Source organism: Dermochelys coriacea, chromosome 5 (assembly GCF_009764565.3).
Source record: "Dermochelys coriacea isolate rDerCor1 chromosome 5, rDerCor1.pri.v4, whole genome shotgun sequence".
NCBI lineage: Eukaryota > Metazoa > Chordata > Testudines > Dermochelyidae > Dermochelys > Dermochelys coriacea.
The window spans coordinates 101,920,562-101,943,288 of record NC_050072.1 but is presented as its reverse complement, the minus strand read 5'-3'; the positions used below and the strand labels follow the sequence as shown (position 1 = coordinate 101,943,288).

The 22,727-nt window shown below is 40.0% G+C and overlaps 1 protein-coding gene across 8 annotated transcripts in view; it reads right to left on the bottom strand.

Annotated features, from left to right (window-relative positions):
- KANK1 (KN motif and ankyrin repeat domains 1) overlaps nucleotides 1-22,727 on the bottom strand; it is a 179,974-nt gene that overhangs the window by 15,668 nt on the left and 141,579 nt on the right. For 7 of the 8 annotated variants that reach the window (XM_043515044.1, XM_038402894.2, XM_043515045.1 and 4 more), the window contains 3 exons: nucleotides 9,008-11,656; nucleotides 1,621-1,839; nucleotides 594-702 (listed from right to left, as the gene is read on the bottom strand). In XM_043515044.1, the coding sequence (XP_043370979.1) occupies nucleotides 594-702; nucleotides 1,621-1,839; nucleotides 9,008-11,656 (2,977 nt within the window). Of the gene's footprint in view, nucleotides 1-593; nucleotides 703-1,620; nucleotides 1,840-9,007; nucleotides 11,657-12,756; nucleotides 13,018-22,727 lie in introns of those variants that run through there. The other variant, XM_038402902.2, reaches the window with a different exon arrangement.

Here is a 22,727-nt window from a genome sequence, read left to right as displayed (position 1 = left end):
TATTTGGTTTTGTCTTTAACAAAAAAGCATTTAAAAAGACAAAGATGTGCCTATTTGAAAGTTCCTTCTTTAACTGATAAGTTGATGTAACTTTCTGAAATTGATAATATTTTAAAATGGAAAGATTTTTAAACTAAAATTTGCTTTTCACTACTTATGTTTACTTTAGTCAATTTCATTTCTTGATCTTATACAGACAGCACAATACTGCAATATCTTGATTGTCCACACTTTATTAAAACTGTATGTGTTGAAAAACAATTCCATTGAAATTAGATGGGTCTTTGTTTGCTTGGTATTAAGTTTTTTTAAAAGCTTATGTATACAAAAACTTAGTTTTGGGACCATGTGTGACATGGTAGCTTCCATAAAAACAAAAAACCACAACAATGAAAGATCTCAGTAAGATCATCCCAGACAAAAATTTTATTTCTCTCCCCCTCTAATTCATACCCTTCAGGATTGCTCTCAAAATTCTGAGAGAATTGCTGTACCACTATGTACTCTTCCCTCGTTTTGTCCTGGGAAAAAGGAAGAAAAGGGTTTTGATGAATTGAATAGTCAGATATTTTTGAAGACAGAATTCCTCTTACCCTCCATTTATACCGACAAATTGCAGGTTCTTCTTTGCACCGTTCAAATCCTTTTCCCCATCCCTTTTCTTCATGATGGACTTCAGTGTACTTTCATTATTTGCACATACTGTTGGAGAAAGTGCCAAATGCATGCATCAGTACAAGTTTTGCACCATCTTTGGGTGTAACTGCTTGTTTTAGATCATCTTAAAACAAACAGCTCTTTATTTAATCTGTAGATTTAACGTGGATTTGTCTTATTCCTTCTATATACAGAGTCACCGGCACATTAAAGTTACAAACAAACTATTGTTGTTTGTGTGCAGGAAACACAAACAAAACGCTACCCAGAAAATCAGGTCCAGAAGCAGAAAACTGAGAGATAAGGTTATCTAAGGGGGTGGGTTTTTTTGCTTGATGACAACCTGGAGACAGATACATTTTTATTGTTTTGTTGCTGGTGTCAAATTTCTAACCATTGAAACTGGTTAATTTATTCTTTCAAGAAAATCCTAATTCTTGGTGCCAAATGACAAGTACTTGAGTGCCAACACTGAAGTTGACAATTTGTTGGAACAGAAGGCTAGATATATAACATCTATGCACAGGAAATATGTTTGACAAGTACACATTTAACCAGGGAGGGGGCGAGGTTTATTTGGATTGGTGAATTTAACTTTAAATATTCATTGAAATAAGTCAACTTATTAAAGTTAAACACACTATGATTACAAAATATCTATATACCAGGCATTAAAGGGTAGCAAATGTTAAGCCACATTTATCTTTTATTAGATTTTGTCTGATAAGTCATTAACAAACTGTACTCAAACTTTTACAATACACTGTAACCTACCATTTAAAAATTAAATATTGACTGGACATGACAGCACTCACAATGTCCCTCCCCTTCACTTCTGTTTCTTCTGGAAGTATTCCTCCTACCTCTATAATTATACATGAGGAGCCATGTGATTTATTCCAACTGTGTTTGAATATTAAAGACAATCAGCATTAACAGAGCTATGTCTTTGCAGATAGTTACCATAGAGGCCAGAGGCAAGCTGGTCATCTGTTAGATTAATCGGAGGTATTGCACTGTCTTGAGAAGGCAAGGATTTCTTTCCCCATCCTCTTTCTACTGTGGCAATCATCTTCTCTTCTTGGATGGTCCCAGCCTCCTGTTCAAATTTCAGTGTCCGGGAGCTAGAAGTCAAGCATGCACTAGCAAGCTGACCATGCGAGATGTACTCCAGATCAGCATCTGTCAGCAAAGAGGGTGAACATTATTAGTACTGATAAGTCAAACCAAAATTACTGCTTAGTACCAGTAGGGAAAGTATCATGCTGCACCACTGAATAAAATATATGCTATATTGCTCAGTGATAAAAATCCATTAAAAAAAAAGAATATGATGATTTTCAAAGTTTAAAAATTAATCAGTTCAAAGGATTTTTTTCCCTCTTTCAAAACACACAATACAAAGACAATTACTGAGATCCAGGCAGTAAAGGGCCATCATCCAGGCAAGTGTTTCTGGGTGTATGCATCCTCGTGCCCCTTTTTCCTTCCATAAACCCTGGATTTACTCCATTCCTTACTTCCAGGATTTTTCGCTCAGCCAGAGCTGCTATCAGGTTGTAATCCCTGTCCCCCAGATCTGTGGCAATAACTACCACAGCTGCTCCTTTACCAGGGCTCTCAGCATCATGCTCACTCTCCTACCTGCTCTGAACTCTGCTCCTACGTGATTAGGGTCATATCTGAAAGTAATTTTTACAGGGAATGATATTGTCCAGGAAAGCAATTCAGAAGTTAAATTTCAGTATTTCTCAGGCTTCCAGTAATCCTGATAGTTCTGTACCTTGTCTAGTTATCTAGGTACTACAGCCTTTTTCCACCTGCCAAATTCATTTCTGGACAGTGCAATTATAACCACCACATTAGGCTCTGGTGAGCTGGTTCAAGTCAAATTACCACAAATGCCCAGAAGTTTAACTGGCCTAGAGAAAAGTGTATCTGACATGACTCTATTTCTCCTCCCAGGTTAAAAGGGTAGTCCCTGTGTTATTTTTCTCTTTTACAATCTGGAACCTCTCATGTATCCCTCTGCAGTCTAAACATGGAATCCACACTAGTGGGATGGGGCAGGAAAGGCTGCACCACCAAAACATGCTCTGTTTGCAGTGGTGCTGTTTTTTTCCATATATCTCCACTTAAGTAAACTGTTCAGCAATGCAAAGGAGAGAATGTGTTTTTATCTATTCTAACACTGCCATCTCTTCACTGGGAAAGCAGTGGATCAATTCCTTCCCCATTATAAAGAATTTTTGCCTTTAGTAATCAAACAGGGTTTCAAAAATGTATCTAAAATGCACTAATCCAAGGACTAAAGGATACCAGTCAGAGTGAAAAATACTTGTCCTTCCATACACCCAAAGTTCATTTCCCCACAAAGTTATGAAGCCTGTATTTATATAAGAGAGCCGTACTGTTTATGACACTACATTTAACTGTTGCATAGTGTCACTCAACTGTCTACTAGTCAGCTTTTAAAAATATACCTGACTACATCTTCCTTCCTTGTGTTGTCTTTCCCCCCTGGCTTCACTCCACTTTTTCTTTTTCCTATAATAGCATATGATGTTTGTACAGCCCCTAGCGTAATGGGCTCCTAGGCAGCATGATAGTAATAATAATAATAAATAATAATAATAGTAAAATATCAGTTTGTGGCCATTTCTTCTCTTGTTTTCTGCTCACTGTCCTACCTCAGAGTCTCCTAGCTTCTCTGAAGTCTCTCTACTCTAACCTCTCAATCAGCCGCCGTTTTTGAGTCACAGAAATATCTGCAGATTAAAGAATATGGCATGGCTCCAGTTTATACATAGTTCCTACTTGGAAGAATGCTTTGTTACCATAAGGACTAGAAAAGTTATATTTTCAATAAAGGCTTATATTCTGCAAAAGTTAATGATACTCCTCTGAGTAGCTTCCTACTAAGTCTGGGTGAGTGGATTTTTCAAGCCCACATGAATACCAATGAATAACCACCATGCACATGCAAGGTGCCAGTCTAGCTGAAAGAGCATTACAAGCTGAATGAAATGTTGGGAGAGGATTCAAACAATCTGATGGCCTCAGGTGCAGGGAATTAACCCTCCAGAAATGTTCTGCACACACCAACTGAAACGGTCATCCTTACAAACAAAAACAAACCTTCTGCATAAAGTCCTTTCGTATCCCAAATTTTCACTGTATGGCTTCAACAATTAACGTAACATAGGGCATTTCCTGGTATTCAGTAACTGGGTGGGTTAACATCACTTCTCATCAGCTGGTCCTGATGACCTTAGAAGTGGCCAGCAGAGAGGTCATTATTGCTTAAAAACATCCAATTGTTTTGTTACCAAACTCCCCTCCCCTCAAAACTAACAAACTTTATCCAACCCCTTGGCTGAAAAAACAACCCACCCCCCCACCCCGCTTTGGAGTAGTGAAAATTCCAGTGCATGTGTAACAAATAGGATTTTAAATTACTCAGGTGTTTGCGTTAATTCCTGAAGAGGTTGTTTTAGGAACACTTTTTATTTGGACAGGCGCTCCATGGACTGATACTGCACCACATGAGTGGTTAATGAGTGGTTTGTGAAGCGAGTGGTTTATGAGCTCAATAGAAAGTCAGAGAAGTGTGCGCGCGGCAGGGTGGGGTACAACATATAATCTCAGCAACAGTGAATCATAGACTGTCAGCTTTTCAGAAAGAATGTGTGATATATATAGCATACAGCCCCCATTTCTTCTTCTTCTAGTCCTCTCTTCTCCCAACCCCCCCCACTGCGGTGATGGACAGAGGCTACTGGAGGGACCATGAGAAAATGGTAGTTTTGAACAGTGTCACCTGGATGCGCTGTAGCACTTCATTTCAGTGCAGTATTCCCACTCTCCTGCATGTTGTGCCACCAGCAGGGCCAGGCCAAAAAGAGGTGTTTGTCATGGAGCAGGAGAGGAACCAGGGCCCACAATCCCATACTGAACTCAGATGCTGCAGCAGGATTTGGGATCCATGTCACAGTAAGAAAATATGTGCGATTTTGGTCCCACTATGTGTGGGATTCAAAATGGTTGGTGGGGCTGTTGCAGAAAGTTTTCTGGTCCTGGTTTGAGATGGCTGGAAGCTGGGTGTGATTGGCCTGGCTAATCCTCCCCTCCACTGTGCTCAACTCCAGAGGCTGGGAAGATCTGCTTCAAGGAGACTATGGAGACAGGTCCACAGCCTTTTGGCATGCCTCTTCCCTTGCCCTGGAATGGAGGGCTGTGTGGGTAGGAATAGGGATGGAGCAGCAGGAACAGGAAGAAAGAAAGTTGCTCTCCTCCCCGCCCCACAAACAAAACAAACCACCACTGATACAACGAAACCCAAAAGGCTTCCCGCACATTCCTCACAGGTGAGAAATACTGCCTTTTGGTCAGGATGTTATCTGGGGCACGGGTAGCTTCAAGTGAACTAGAAGAATCCTAGTCAGCCTCCAGCACTTTAAAAGGAGGAATATGAAAGCATTTGAGAGTAAAGAATAAGTTATAATGATATATGACAGTGCTTTTGTCTAGAAAGTGCTCAAAGGCGTGGGTCCTTTTTCTGGAGTTTCCAATTTAATCAAAGGGGAACTCGCTTATGACACAGACTTGGTTTATATATATGCCATCATGTGCCAGCAATGCCCCTCTGCCATGTACATTGGCCAAACTGGACAGTCTCTACGTAAAAGAATGAATGGACACAAATCAGACGTCAAGAATTATAACATTCAAAAACCAGTTGGAGAACACTTCAATCTCTCTGGTCACTCAATCACAGACCTAAGAGTGGCTATACTTCAACAAAAAAGCTTCAAAAACAGACTCCAACGAGAGACTGCTGAATTGGAATTAATTTGCAAACTGGATACAATTAACTTAGGCTTGAATAGAGACTGGGAATGGATGAGTCATTACACAAAGTAAAACTATTTCCCCATGGTATTTCTCCCCCCACCCCACCCCCCACTGTTCCTCTGATATTCTTGTTAACTGCTGGAATTAGCCTACCTTGCTTGTCACCATGGAAGGTTTTCCTCCTTCCCCCCTCCCCCCCCCCCCCCCCGCTGTGGGTGATGGCTTATCTTAAGTGATCACTCTCCTTACAGTGTGTATGATAAACCCATTGTTTCATGTTCTCTGTGTGTGTGTGTATATAAATCTCTCCTCTGTTTTTTCCACCACATGCATCCGATGAAGTGAGCTGTAGCTCACGAAAGCTTATGCTCTAATACATTTGTTAGTCTCTAAGGTGCCACAAGTACTCCTTTTCTTTTTGCGAATACAGACTAACACGGCTGCTACTCTGAAACCAGTTAGTAGGCTGGGTTCTGTATTTACTGGCTGGCAGTGAGTTACATGGCAAATGTGCTGAGTTTACTTTACGCCTCCCCTCCAAACTACTAGTCCTTCAAACTCTGAGAGACAAGCTGGATTCTTTCCATCTTGCACATCATCACCAATAATACAGGTTCTAAATTATGCCTTTAGTGACACACTACAGCCTATAATGGATTTGCATAGGTGTAGCTGATTGGAACTTGATGAACAAGTCTGTTGTTGATGGGGAAGGAGGAATAGAACCCAACTCACCTCTCAGCAATGCTGACTCTGGAAGGCAATAAGAATAAGCACTAGTAACTTTAGTCCCTTTTCAGAGTAAGCCTGCACTTTACGAAGTTATTCATTGTATCGCTCATGCCAGAGCATTGGAGGAACATTCATAATTTCTTTATTACCTCATGAATACGCTGGAGATACAGTTTAGCTTCACAAGACCGATCGCCATGTTATTTTAAAATACACTTTTAAACCATTACCCACTTCAAGATAAGAGTTTGAGTCAAACCAAACAACCATGCATGCTGGATTTATATTGTTAACATACTAGGCCAAATGCAGCCCAGGCACAAACAGATACATGGGGAGACACATCCTTTTACAGAGTTGAATTTGGCTCAAATTTAGACAATGATCTCCTATTTCTAATTTTGTTTTAACTCTGGTCCCTCTATTTTAAGAGGCTACTTTCCATTATTAGACCACTTAATGAGACTGGTACATAAAAACTAGAAGAAAATGCAGGTCCCTTGAAGTGAAGATGCTGGAGCATAAAATAATGCTTCTGAAAAGCAGCTGATCAGCTTATATAAGAAAGATTTTCTTCATTAAAAAATGGGTGAAGTCAAGTTAAAGTCACTATTAATGCTGCTGCTGAATGTCAAATCAAAGTATCGTATGATGCTGTGCACAGCAGAAAAGGTCATTCCAAAGCTCTCTTTTCTCTGGCTTAGGAGAATTGATCGGTTAGGTTAAAGCTTTACTGTAGCTAAACTGAACCTGTATTTTCTTGGAAAATGGGAATCCACCCAAATTAGATATTTATAAATGTGCTCATTACCATGGGAGCTGAACTCAAAGTAAATTCATTGCACTGAACATCATGCACCATGGTGAAGTGGGGGAAATGAGGGATTTACCAAATTCACTCTAATAGACAGTGCTGCTCAGCAAGTTCAGATATTGTATACAATATATACACAGATTTTTGTGAGGAAAAATCATTTACAACAGAAGCATTTTTTAAAGTTAATACACTAATAAAAAAAGTTAGATTTAAAGTTGATGATGACCTAACCTAACCTAACCTAACCTAACCTAACCTAATTACACAACAGTTAAAATGATCAGAGACAAATTCATAGCTCAAAACCTGTGCAAAGATGTAGCATGTAATTCTGACCAGGAATGTGATTGATCACATTCATAAAGACTTTACTCTATGCACTCAGTGTTAAAGGTAATGGCATTACAAGCTCAAACAAAATTTTTCCTAAATATTTTTGGCAAGAATGTGAAATATAAAGCCTAGTAAAAATGCCTTTATTAGAAGACGATCCACCACTCTACATGTGCTTAGATAGTTTCTAGGTTCTTCAGACTAAATGTCTGACATCATATATTAAAAGTGAGGAATAGAGTGGCAGATTAACAGTTTGTTAAAATTTTGGTTGACATTTTTAAGTGCCATTTTAATGCCTGTTGGATATTCTTATTATTGTACCACTACCTTTATGAAGTCATATGTGTACACTAGAAAGATAATAGTATAAATAAAATATTATGTTGTATGGATATAGACAGGATATAGTATATTTTCTTTATTCCAGCGTAAATGTTGCCTACTGCTGTACTGTAGTAAATTAAAAGTTTTAATAGATGATTCCAATGAATGCATAAGAGGCAAAATATTAGATTTACGCAGCTGTCTTTATAAATTTACAAGAAGAAATTTATTTAAGATAGTAAATAAGCTGTAAAAGCTTCATTTAGCAGTGTGCTAGATAATCACTATTAAATAGACTTTTTATTACAGAGATTTTTCCTATTCAGTATCTAGGATACTGATATTCACGTCTATTTGGACAAGTTTCCTATCTTTCTAGTAGTCTGTTTATTTTTATTATTTCACTGTGGGAAGAATGCATTGTGCAGAAGTTATTGTTGGTTGGTGATCTCATAACAATCTCTAAGAAGCCAACTATTATGAATTCAGTAGTACATAGCTGGCATTCACAGACATAAGTTGTTAGAAAAATATCTAGTTACGTTTTTGTAGCTGACAATATGCTTTAAAAGTTGTAAGCAGAGGTACAAAAGAATTTTTAAAAAAATTCCCTAAGTTAATTACGCAAATTCTAAAATAAACAGGACACCAAGAAAAAAAATATTTAAGCCTCTCCCGAGCACCACTAAAACCCAAGTAGTCAATATTACTTATGCCTTGTAAATGTGCTGCTGTAACTGGAGATTATTACAAACACTTACTGAAACATAGTTGTTCTTGTTACTAAATATTCCTTACTGACCCATTGGTAATCAATGCTAACAGAGTGGGGAACAGTACCAAACAGTGGTCTAATTGGGAGACAAGAAGATGAATGAAGAATGTGGAAGCAAAACCACCAACCTTTGAGAAAGAGGCTGAAGATGCCTCATTATCAGCTAGAATATTCAACTTATAAAAGATGAATGTGACTTAGGAGAAAGTCAAACATGCCTTGCCATAGTTTTAAAAAGCTGCACTCTGCCATTAAAGAGGGACAGGGGAGCAAAAATTATGTCAATCTGAATAATCTTAAATTATAAAAATGGATAAATATTCCAGGTTAAATTCTGTTACATCACCCAATCACCGGATTTTTTTTTATATATTTATATAAAATATATATATATATATATATATATATATATACATACACACATACACACACACACACACACATTTCTACCAAGCTCAGCACTATTCTTCTCCACCTTCTGAGAGTGACAGGAATGCACGCACTAAACATACCTGGGGTAGCACTTCTGTCCATACACTGTTTCTGGATATCCAAGTTCCGCAGCTCCTCAGTGCTTGCATATTTCATGACAGAGTTGATGGAAGAAAGGGTGTTTATAAGCTGAGAATTCAGAGACCCAATCTGTGAGTGAGGCTCTCCAAAAGCTTCTGCCAGTTCACTGTAGTTTTCAGCTAGCAGCATCTGTTGTTCCTGCAGCAGCTTCTGTACTTGCTCAATGTAGTGATCCAAGCCAGTCCTCATTTCAGGTGGAGGGAGAGGACTTTCCACTAAAATGCTCACAGGTTCATACACAGGCTCATCCCCAACACCAATGCTTCTGGTACTGGCTGACACAATAGACAATGGCGGGGGACCACACGCAATATTTCTCATTTTAAGACCAACTAGATAGTTCTCATGAATGTTTATCTGCCCTACTCCACAGTCCTTGGTCTTTATCACAGAGGGCTTTTCAAAGCTAGAGTCACTAGAAAGTAAAGTTCCCACTCCAATGGAACGAGTTTTGACAGATGTGTTTATGTCCTTTACCCGACCATCTCCCACTGCTACAGTCCGCATCTCGACATTCACAGTGTTAGTCTGTTTATCGTAAGTGCTCAAAGTGGTGTTTGTGCTGGAATCAATCAGAGAAGAGGTTTTTGTATTGGTGAACTGGTTCACCATTGCCAATACTGTACTGGTCTGCTGGGTAGCTGTCTGAGGCACTGCCATAACTGCAGATTCTACTGTGCAAACAACCTCTGTGTTTGTGCTGCGGGACACACACTCCTTTGGCGGACAAACAGTCACATTCACTGAACAGTCTCCACAACCTATCGATCGTACTTCCTTGATTTCCGCTTCTGTCTTGCAGAGACTCAAATTATCCACAGACTCCTCAGTGTTGATGCCAGTTTCACAAACACTCATTTCTGTGCCCACATTCTTGTCACACATCTCAGTAGATCTCCCAATGCATTGGTCACGCATGTCTGCTCTTTCCTTCACAAGCCACCGATTCATTAGCAGTTCTGGACCCACAGCTGTACTCTGCAAATTAGGCCTGCAGGAGATTCCAATATCTCTCATTTGTAGATGGTTCCCCACACAGGAGTCAGCAACATCCACATGATCTCCTACCATTTGGTCTCTTGTTTGTACTACAGCTTCCACCATTCTGCTGAAAACCAGAGGTTGAGCCATCAATGCTTTATCCACTTTTTTCCTAGATCCAGCTGCCTGCAGCTCTTGTTTTAATTTGGTCATTTCCCTATCATGAGTAGTTTCTTTTAATTGAACCTCCAATCTGTAGATCTTCCCCTTCAGGGCTTCAATGGTCTGTTGCTGAAGCTCTATTTCTTTCTCAGCTTCTGTGGTGATGCCAAGCATCATCTCTGTCACCCCAACTCCAGAATCTCTAGTTTCTTTCTCTGTTCCCACTGCTACCTCCGTGCATGGTCGGGAAGACCTGTTATATATAACCACATCATTCATATTTTCATCAGCACCCACAGCAACCGACCTGCTTTCTTTTGTTAGATTTTCTTTGTTCATCCGAAGATTAGATGGGATTTCATAGTTGCTGTCCTGGATTTTTCTCTCTAATGCTTGCATTTCAAAAGTCAACTGCCTAAACTCCTCTGTCCTCTGTGAGTTCTGCTCCATGTCTTCCTCACAGTCTATATATAATTCACCTCCTCTTCTTACCTGAGACAGATGTCCCCATTGCTCTGCATTTCCCGCACTATAAGATCGCTTTCTGAAGCCGTAAGTGTCATTTTGATTGGGTATTCTTTGGCTTTTGCGTTCTGCCATCATCTGTCTTTTCTCTTCCTGTAATACTGAAATCTTGACCTGGAGCACAGGAATAGTTTTGACTTGTTCCTCAAGCTCCTTGAGGCGTTTGAGGGCAACTGCCATTTGTTCCCTGATATGCTGCAGATGCACGGGGCTCACATTGGTCACAGGGGTCGATATTCCTGAACTCAATGGGCTATGACGGATGGAGCTGCCCAAAGAGGAAGCAAGATAGACATTATAGTCTCCATTACCCTGGTACCCATTTTGAAGCTGTTGAGACATCTGATTGTGCCCACTAGATCCTACAAAGGAAGGAAGGGAGCTTGCTGAGCCCAGGCCTCCCAAGCTGGAAATCCTGGGCCTGCGGACATCCCCTGGAGTCACCTGCATTATAACCTTCTCCTGTTCCAGCCTTCTCCGGGTTTCCATGAGAGTTTTTGTTACATGAAGATTGTGCCTAGGAAGCTGTGGTGAAGGAGGTGGAAGCTGTCTGCTCTCGGGAATGGTTAAGAAGGTAGGAGAGGCTTCAAAGGAAACTGATGGCCTTGGAGTGACAGACGATTCTACTTGATTCCTTGCTGCAAAGGAGGACTGCTTATTCTCATCACTGTTTGATGAAGAGAGAGACTCTGTTGAGGTCCACCCACTGTATTGGCCACTGGCGTTCTTGGTACCTGTAAAAGTTGGTACTAGTTTCCTCTTCTTCTGGATATTTAATTTCTTAATCGTGTTTCCCTTTTGTATATCATCCACATACTTGAGAAAATCCAAGTCTAACTGGTAGCCGTAAGGAGTTTCCACGAAATAGGGAGCTTTATGTTCTTTGTCATCTTCTCCACTCAGAACACCTTCCTCTTTTTCTGTAGGAAAAAAACCCAAAATCAATACATTTAAAATAAAATACAACAAGCTACTTCTGGCTAAACTATACAGTGGAAAAGCGAAAGATAATTACACTCTACTCATAGCACAGACTGAACATTATAAGTTGGAAGACATATTACTTGTCTATCTTAATTTACCTTGAAAAACATCTCTCCCTCTCATAGAATCATAGAATATCAGGGTTGGAAAGGACCTCAAGAGGTCATCTAGTCCAACCCCCAGCTCAAAGCAGGACCGATCTCCAATTTTTGTCCCAGTTCCCAAATGGCCCCCTCAAGGATTGAACTCACAACCCTGGGTTTAGCAGGCCAATGCTCAAACCACTGAGCTATCCCTCACTCTCTTATGCACACACAGATTTAATGCTGAAATGTAAATATGTTACTTTAATTTATGAAGGCACCGTAAAGGTCTTTATTGATAGCATGAAATGATACTTTGAGGAACTCCTGCAGTACTACCACATCACAACAAACTTTCACACAGGCTAGTGCTAGTCCGTCATGAAAGGATCAGGTGATTCTTTGTGCTGCAGTGAACCATCTGGAGACAGTGCTTCCTTCAGGGAGTATTAAAAGGGTTATGCCGAAATCATTTCCTCCCTAATTTACCAGTGCAGTTAGACTTCAGGCAACGGTTTTTAAAAAGGTTAAAATAATTTCAGATCAGTTTTAAGTCGGAGCAGCAATACAAGCTCTCTCTTGCTTGGGAGCACATTGATGTGTGTCTGTGAATCTGTCTCTTTTATATTTCAATCCTGCATGAAGCCCATGCACTAAAAATATGCAGCGAGACCTGTTTCCAATGCAGTCTAAAATTCCACAGCCAAAAGAGAAACCGCCAGCTCAGATGTCAGGACAGCACAGCTTCCTGCAGACACTGGACTCACATGTCACCAAAGCATTCTAAATAAAACTTTGCCACATGTGTTGTGCTTCTGCAGACAGAATGTTTATACATGAGGTCGCTGCAGAGCCTGTTCCTCCTTCCCCACAAAAAACAATTAATAACTCACAAGAGGAATCAGGAACTTTTAAACTGCAGGGCAAACAATAAACGTTAGTTTTCCAGTTACCTGAATTAGCGACATGTCTCTGCTCTCAGACCATACATTTTCCATCCAACTAAAACAAGGCCTCTGATTTTTCTCCTTGCCGTCCTAGCTTCAACAAGCTCTCTGTTCACTAAAGCCCTGCCTCTCAACTTTCTCATTCTTCACCCCTTAAGGAAAAAAGTCCACATTAGTGTAAACTTAGCCAAGCAGAGCACATTTTCATAGGCTGAGCTTTCACCAATGAGTTCTGTTCTACAGCAGAACTGAAAACTACTGCCTTGTTAGCACCCATAAGGAACCTCAGCAGTCACCATGCTCTATCTTAATAATAAGAGAACTGTTAGTCTTTTAAAGGTGCAGTAATCTCCACCCATTTTCTCCTCTGTCCCCTCCCCACCCATGAATCATTGTTAATTTGTGTATACATTTCATTTTACTGTATACATTTACTGCATTTTAGTTCCTCCTTAAAAACAATTATTCACAGTCTCTGCGCATATAAAGTTGATCTGGCACTTGGGTCTACAAACTACGATTGTATGTTTGCTAAACTGGCTATCCCTCCAGTATTCCCCCAACAAAGAAACACAGGCTACTGCAGGCAGCCACAGTACCTGAAAACAACTTCTAGCTCATTTTTTGAATATGACTACATTTTAAATTGGTGTCCCTTTTAAAGGGACATACACAACTTAAAAAAAACCCAAAATCTACTATTGCTAGAAGTGACACCTAAGAATGCTGTAACAAAGATTAGAATAAAGAAATCTCTAGGTTTTTCAATTTACTTGATGAATTTGACCAAAGCATACTTTTGGTACTTTGGAAAACTTTCCATAGTTCTGACTAGTCTTTCTCTGCCCTGTGCTGATTGGTTATTTGCACCAATCCTCCCTCCCTCTCCCTCACAGTCTCTTCATTTCAGAGAGTCACTCCTCTTACCCTATTCTTCCCTTCCCTGTCCTCCTCAGTCGCTCTCCCTTCAGCTTATCCCTTCCTCACTAACCCAATCAACCAAAAAAATAAATAAATAAAAACTGTGGAACTAACATGACTTTTGACGCCATCACATTGTTCACTCTACCTGCTCGACACTCCTTCCAGCACCTTGGATCTGTCTTGTCTATTTAAATTGTAAGCTCTTCAACACAGGGACCATCTTTTTGTTTTGCATACGTACAGAACCTAGCACAATAGGGTCCCGGTTCCATGACTAGGGCTCCTAGGTGCAACAATAATACAAATAAATACTAGTCAGTTTCACTGTTTTGTTGAGGATAATAATACTATCTGTCTCTTAATAGTACTTTTAATCAGCAGATTCCAAAGTACTTCACAATCTTAAATGCATTTATCCTCAGAACTCCCCTGTGAGGTCAGGAAGTGTTATTATCCCCACTTTACAGATGGGGAACTGAGGCTCAGAGACTTGCCCAAGGTCACAACAGGAAATCTGTGGAGAACAAGAAATTGAACCTGGATCTCCCAATTCCTAGGGTACTGTCCTAGGACCACCCTTCATCTCAGTCAATTGTGCTTCCTGACTCCTGCAGCAACTTGAGGGCACCACACTTTCCTCTACGGTCGGGGAGAACTCATACTTTAACAACGGTCCTGCAAAAGGGTGATATGCAGTCGTAGCAGCAAAACTGTAGTTGGTGGGTGCGTGCACTAAAAAGGGAAGGGAGGCGCCAATCCTGCAATTGATAGCGTGGGGTTGGACTGCCAGATAAAACACTTCAGCTTCAGAATGGGGTCTTGGTGTTTTTACTCATGGACTTACCCAAAATAAATTTTTAAATATCAGCAGCAAAAATATCCATGTATTTATATAATATTACACACACACAAACTATAAAGAATATTATTAAGGTTGCAAAGTCAAGCACTCAAAGATAGGAAGTGGCAGAATTAAGGTTGCATGTGCAGCCTTAATTCAGCTCCCTTGGGTGTATGCATGATGATGCTGTTAGGCTACCATTGGGTTAAACCTCATTGAATCTAGAGGGTATAACTGCTGCTCTTCATTTAAGATAGCTGTAAGAAGTCATTAAGCTCTTTTAGAGAAGCAGGTAGCTGAAACAATAGGGATCTCCAACCAAACACAGGAACAGGTGAGGCTGCTCAGGAATTTGAACTATATGGGTGGAGAGGAGTCACTGGGTATTGTTTTAATAGAAAGTGTGACTGTGCAAAAGAGAGAAGGTAAAGCAGTGATGAACACCAGAGAACTAAGAAACAGCAGAAAAGCTAAGGACAGAGTGGGGACAAGCACTGGGAACATGGCCCTGAGAAAAGCTATGAGGGAGATATTGGGCTAAGTGCTGACTGGAAAGGGGGCTTGGAAATGGGAGCTAACATACTCTCTTGTTGTTTTATTCCTACTGTGTTCAGGGAAACAGGACTTTCTGTACATTCTTTGTACATAAACAGGATTGCATCAAAGAAATACCTGACTCCATCATCAATTTCTCCTCCTGACTGAACAACTCACAAGATCCCAAATTTTTCACAGTAGCTTGGTCACAAGGGGTAACAATTCAGTCTTTAGTTACATGAGCATGTACTATTTTTCCCCACAAGAGATGAATCAGGGTTGTGTACTGAAGGAGGCTGTTCTCTACAGGATCTCTGCCTCATTTGTTGCAGAACGTGGACGTAGTGAAAGAGGCTGGGAAATGTGCTTGAGTGGGCACACACTTTTGCCTCCCCCCTCACCCCACTTGATCCCTTCTGCCCCATTCCTGTCCTCTCTCTTCCCCGTTCCTGCCTTCTCATCGCAGTCCCATTCTCCTCAACCAAATAAATTCTCATTGCCAAGGAAGTTCTAGTCTCCCTTTCCATACTCCCCAGGTGAGTCATAGTCTTCTCCTTCTCCCCTCATGCTCAAGTCCCATTCCTTGCCTATCCTCCCCATTCCTCATTTCCCCCCTACCGGCTCCTCTCCCTGATCTGATTCTGACCCCTTCACTGGCCTCCAGTTGCTTCCCCACCCATGATCTCCATCTCCCTCATGGGTTCCCAAGTCCTAATTTCTCTCCCCCAGGCTCCTCATCCAATCTCAGTCTCCCAACCCCTGTGGCTCCTTGTCCCAGTCTCTCTGTCCAGCCAGTGCCAGTTCTCTCCAAACTCCCTCCTTGCCTGTCAGATCTGTTCCCCTCCCTCTTCCCCACTCCTTCCTTTCAACCAACTGGCTTGCAGGCCAGGGATACTTTACCTTGCAGGCATAATCTCCTGATCAACATGTCCCAGTCTTCTTTGCCCTCCTGGCTCTCATTCCTGATCTCCTTCCCCAGCCAGTCCCAGTCTCCTCTCCATATCCCAACTACAGTTTCAGTTTCCCTCTCAGCCTTCAGCCCCAGTTGCCTCCCACCCCACTCCAACTCCTTGTCCCGACCTACTTCTCCCATCTCATCCTCAGATCTGGCTTTTGTCCCCCCATGCAGTTGATGCAGGAGACTTCCTCCTCCACAATGCGTGGGCCCAGCAGAAGGGTCAATAAGCGTGCAGGAGAGATACCCTTCTTGTCTCCTCTTCTATGCACGGTCCTGGCACAGAGATCTGCAATCACAGGGAAAATCCTGTTCAGCCTCCTGCAGCCCCAAGACATGCTCAGTGTGGATGGAATATTTGCCATTTTCAGTTGCATAGCTCTGGGAAGTCTCTACTCGGCATGTGTAAATTATGATTTTCAAAAGGGCTTATATCATGGTCAAATAGCAGCAGATTTTCATGAGGAAGGCAAAAGGCAAGTCCCTGAAATTTGGCAGGGATGGAATTTGTTAAAGCCAGAGGATACTAGAGCTTTTCAGAGAAAAGGTTCCAGAATTTCACATGGGCAAAACAATGATTTTTTTTCTGGCCTTGTTCTCAAAAACCGTTGAAGCCTTTTGGCCGAATATTTCCAAAAATATTCAACTTGAGACAGACACCCAGTATGGACAATTTCAGCCCAAACAGTTAATGTTTGGCAATGTTATAAGCAACTGAAAACAGAGATGTAAAGAAAAGCATCAGGCAACCCTAACAGTAGACATTGCTACCAGCCACACTGCCGCCCTCCAATAATAGACCGTTATTCATGACATATTATTGAAAGGATTATCTCAGAAAATTAGCTTTTGTATTTTTAAAAAAACAAGATGGCAGTGTCACTTTAAGTGCCAGATGTTCTTACTGACTTTCTTCTCTGTAAAACCAGTTTACAGAAAGCAGAAGCATTTGGTTTGCTACAAAGACTCAAAACTTTGGCATAAATTATAGAAAAGATTGTATTATTTTCAAAATTAACCACTTATATTTTTCTATCAAATTCAAAACCATAAAGGTGGAAGATTAAAAAAAAGTAGTAATAATTTTATTAAACATTTAATCCTTCATATCATGCATTGTGCTTTTGTGGCAGGAAAGTCCCAAGATTCCAGAATTAACCTATCAGTGGAAAATTACTCAAAACCTCTGAAGACAGCTCATTTAAGTTTAAATCATAAGAGCTAAACTGCCAAATATTTCTCCCTGAAACAATTGAGGTGGAAATAACTGAAAAGAAGCCTCTCCAAAATCATATCAATTCCTTGCATCTTTGCAATTAAGGCTGTGGCTAATTTGGTCGTCTCTAGCTAAACTGGCTATTTTAGTGATGTTGACATTTTGCACCTGCCAGCCCATAATAAGAATTACTTACTTGTATTTTTTTAAGAGATGTGTACAGTTAATCACACACAATTTTTCATTAAAATAACACTGGATGCACTTTACCAGCACAATTACACCACTGTAGGGGGATCATTGCAGCAATGGTTGTTGATGCTACAGATAAACAACAAGAGGTTATGTAATCTGGAGAAAAGAAAAATCTGTGATGCAGCATGTCAGAGCTGTGCCAAGCCTTTACGCATTTTACAGGCACATCCATTTCAGACTTTGCTGTGAAGTTTCGAAGTACAAAAACAAAGTGTAGTGGGCTGCTATTTTAGGGGAATGGAAAATGATTCTGCCAGTTTCAAAAATCGACTTAAAAGGAAAGGAAATAAAACCCTGTGAGAACGTTATTCTTTTCTCTCCTAGCCATGATATACCGGATGCACCATGGATGCACTCGCTCCATCAGCATTTGGTGGGTAGTATTGTGCTGCACAAAGCAGCACTGATTAACTTTTGAGGAAGCTGTATCTATCTGCCATTCAGCCAAGAGGAAAAGTCTGCATATCTTGGGACTCTGAGTGAGCAAGAAATCCCACTGCCACTAAAAAGAGCAGCAACAGAGAACACTAAGATTCCTGTTGAGCCTCTTATTTGGTCCTTGGCTAGCTGAACATGGCCACTGCAACAAATAAAAGACATTTGCAGATCTCTGCAATACTTCAGACAACCATAAATTATGCCATTGAGCCACAATGAACTTCTTTTCTTTGTGTGTTGATTTGCAAAGGTTAACTTTAACACAGGTTTCAGAGTAGCAGCCGTGTTAGTCTGTATTCGCAAAAAGAAAAGGAGTACTTGTGGCACCTTAGAGACTAACAAATTTATTTGAGCATAAGCTTTCGTGAGCTACAGCATCCGATGAAGTGAGCTGTAGCTCACGAAAGCTTAAACTTTAACATAGTCGCACAGACACACAGACACAGACATAAGTCATCAGCTTGGGAATTTAATATGCATTGCTATTTCATCCGCTGAACACTCAACGTTTAGAAGCTGGACTTTACATTGTATGTGCTCATTTTGGACAAGTGGTTGTGAATATAAAAGATATTCTGGAATTTTTTTTTAATTTGTAGAGGCCTCGTTGTGTTACTGTCACCATTAATTCAGTTATCTAGAAGTGTGCACAAATTGCACTTCTGTCTCCCTACTGAATAATAATCACAAACTGGACATAGGCATCATTTAACAAACACACTGTTCTGTTCTCTCTTCCTGAAACTGCTGTGACCAGCTCTGTCTAAACACTGCAGTCTTGCCAATTTCCATTAAATTATATCCTATCCGATGCACTGCACAAGAACTTCAGTATATTAAAGCACTGAGTCAGAGCTAGCATAGTCCACAGAAATCGCTTCTTTTCCCTGAATGGGAGATTCAAAAACTACAATGTTTAATTGACGGGTTCAAATTAGTTAAAAGTCTTAGTATCATGTAAGCTTAAGCAATAGGAGAAAAAGGGAGAATTTGGACAGATGTAGTTTCAGTTCAACATGCTAATTAAGACAACAAATCACTACTGTATAGTGTCCTGGGAGGATCAAAAAGTAGTGAATAGAAGAGAAGAAAGGCAGCCTGAAAACATTTTAAAAGCTTATTCTAAATCTAAGATGCCTTTAAGAATATACAGCTTGCATCTAAAAGGTTCTCTCTCCATATGTTTAGGGTACATGCGCTCAAGCATTTTATCTTCAGACTGATAACTATTTAAAAAAAACCCTTTCCACTGAAATAATCTTATGAATAATACATTCTCCAAGAATTATCACATAAAAAAAAAGATATAAGGAATGTTGCAAAGAAGCAGAACATTGGTATAACTGTGAAACCACATAATATTCTTATATGCCAGACTCAGATTTAAAAGGTAACACAGAAAAGGGAGGGAAAAAAGGGGGTCTCTTTTTTGGTTCTTTGTTGTGTTTGCAAGGAACTTAATGAGTTTTCTGATGCCCTCCCACCCCCGCCCGTTTGTTCTTCTATCTGAGGAATATCAAGTGAATAAGGAGAGGAAAAAAAGCCTGTCAGCCTTCCTTATGCCTCAAAGCAGCACCAAATCTCTTTTTTTCCCTTTCCAGATTTTTTTTTAAAAAGCATGGCAATAAGTTTTACAATATTACCTTCCCCTTATCACCTACTCTAGCTAAGCACGGAAAATGCAGGGAAGGAACCCCTACTCTGGAGAGATACAAGATTTCTCTTGTTTCCAGCCTTGCTACAACTGCTCCCAACTGGAAATGAAGAGGAGCTGATTTAGCTAGAGCTGCTTCCCATAGAGAGTAAAGCTATGGACTTCCAGAACCTACTCTCCATCCCACCCTGAACTACCACAACTGCAGAAGACGATGAGAGACTCCATTACCACTCTGAAATGAAAAGGAAGGATTTGCCCTGGCTCTCCTGTTGTAGAGAAATTCCATTTACAGTAAAGGTTCCTGGAGGACCAGCCGCCGAATTGCCACCGTGGGACACGAACTGCCCCCCCCATTCGGAATTGGAAAGCTTGGAAAGCTGGTGCCTGGAGTCGGCCCTGTACATATAATATATATATAATATTCTTAAACTAAAACAAAATTTGTCTTAATCTAAACCATATATGCATTTTACATTTTGGAAAAAACACTAAGAGCTTTTTGGATAGCAACTTCTTTTTGATGTTAATAAAGTGAAATAAAGATCCAACACCCAGACACCATGGTGTAGGCTACAATACAAATGTTTGTAGTGAATAGCATTTTATTCCATTTTGGATGTTGCAGAACACCCACACACTTGCATGCTGTAGATGACTGTTCTATATTTTTTCCAGTACCGCTATATCTGCTGTCTTTTATAAAAGTTTCCAGAGAGAACACTGCCCTCATGATGGAAGAGGATGGTGAAGATTTGTATGTTATGTTAATTTGTTCTATGTTGGCGAAAAAGGGTAAACTCATGCAATATGTAGTCTTACATATTGTTTAGATATCCGCAGTACCTAATCCCCTAGTGGTGAGTTAATGACCCAGCCTTAGGGCTTGTCTACAGTTAAAAGGCTGAAGTGGCTGTGCTGTGCTGTAGTGCTTCAGTGAAGATGCTATCTATATGGAAAGGAGGGCTTCTCCCATAGGCTTAGGTAACTCACCTTCCCAAAAGGCAATAGCTGTGTCGATGGAAGAAGCCCTTCTGTTGACATATCATTGTCTACACTAGGAGTTAGACTGTTTACTAGCGAAGACCAAGCCTTAGAATCAACGAGCATAAGGAAAGTGAGCTAAACGAAAGACTGTTCGTAATCACTATGTTGTGTTTGCATGTGAAGGGTCTTAGACCTGAGCGTTCCATTATATTTACTGTAAACATCACAATACTTTGGCAAATGGGGTATAGTTAAGATGGATCATATGCCTTAACTCTTTACTCTTTCTATCTTAAGTGGGCCCATTAAGAAAACAAAGAATATAGGACATGATCCACAATCTGCTAAAGTCAAGAGGTGGGTCTTTCCACTGACTACACTGGGCTTTGGATTAGGCCCACAGTGAACAGGCTTTCTTCAACTGAATTAATTTTTCTCCCCAAAAAATCACCACATCATAGGTACAGTGTCACTTTGGTCTGGTTCTAAGTGATCAAATACATTCATTTGTTTATACCTGTCCCATGACTATTTACTGCTCAATTTTTAGTTCCTAAAATAGTGGAACCATTTCTTTAACTCACAGGACAGAAGCTTTGGCTTTTCATAGAATCACAAGAATTAGAAGGGATCTCGAGAGGTCATCTAGTCTTGTCCTCTGCAGTTCTATGCCCTGTTCTGGAAACGTTCTGATTACTTGTGCCTGACCAGGGTAAAAGTAGTAATAGTTTTATTTTTTGGAAGCAGGTTCACCTTAGGACCCAATGCTGCACACATGTATGCATGTGCAGAACTTCATGCATGTGAGGAGCCCTACTGAAGTCAGCCTGACTACTCATGTGCTTAAGTTATATATGGGCATAAGTAAGTGTTTGTAGGATTGGGACCTTAGTAACATCGTTCAATTACAAAAAAGTTTACTTTCAGAGTAATGGTCCAACACAGTTTGATGACTTTCACGACACTATGTGAGACACCTTTTTGCATATCTGTATTTACATTATCTTCACTATGAATGTCAACATATTTCTGGAGGTAACTGTGGTTATTTTAATTAACACAACCCATTGTGGGTGACTTGCGCAATTTACATTTCAGTTAGGTGTGCATGGATTAGATTTTTATTAGTAAGTATTGGCAAATGTAGATTTCACCCTACACACAAAAACTGATTAAAAAACATTTCAATCAATGATCATCAAAATGTACAGCTAAGCAGCATTTTTCTAACTTTGCCTAAGAACTTTTATTAGAGTTTGATTTAAGAATATTTACTTTACATATTTTGACATGCGAGCTTGACAATTGGTGTTTTAACTGTTATAAAACTAACTTTTTGCATATCAACATCTGCTATCATTAAAAAATTGTCTGCCCACCCCACAATTCCCCAAAGCTGTGAAAATTTAAATCAATAAAAATCATCAATATCTGTAAAATAAAAAAATAAAAATTGAATTCTGCCAAGTCTAATTTTAGTACTTGTTAAAAATGTGCCTAATAACTATGTCTACAAGGCACATGCTGTAAGTTGCTATTTAACAAAAAGACGCAAATGCAACAGACACACATAAGGGGGCAGAATTAAATTTGCTGTGGAAGCCTTATCTTGGAATTTTCCAACTTTACATTCATGCTGAAGTAACTAAGGGCAATAAACAGTGGGTTGGGGGGAGAGGGGGAAAGAGATCTCTCAAAGGGGAAGAGGAAAGAAAGATGAAGCATAAATAGTACATTTTAAAAGTATTTTGTCAAAAATAGTTACATGCATTTATTTTAATGTTTGATCCTTATACGTTTGAGCTGAACTTCCTTTTTCTTTAAAAAATAAAAAACCTCCGAGCTGAGAAGTTGCAGCCCAAAAGGTGGCAATTTTGTAAAGTTATATGCCACTGCAACTTCAAGGTTAGCTATGGCTGAGGAGACATTTTGATTTTAAAATCAAGAACAGCTAATGAGTAAGAGCATTCTGGTAAGAATAAATAAAGGTTGACGAGGCTAGTCTGGAAAATGAGTGCAGGATATAAGGAGTCACCCATGCTAATTAACACTAAATAAAGGATTATGCTTATTTATGAGGAATCGTTGCGCACACACACAAAACATTGAACTAGGATTGTCTGCATTCAAATGCAATATGGTTCTTATCACACTCAAATCAATCTGCCTT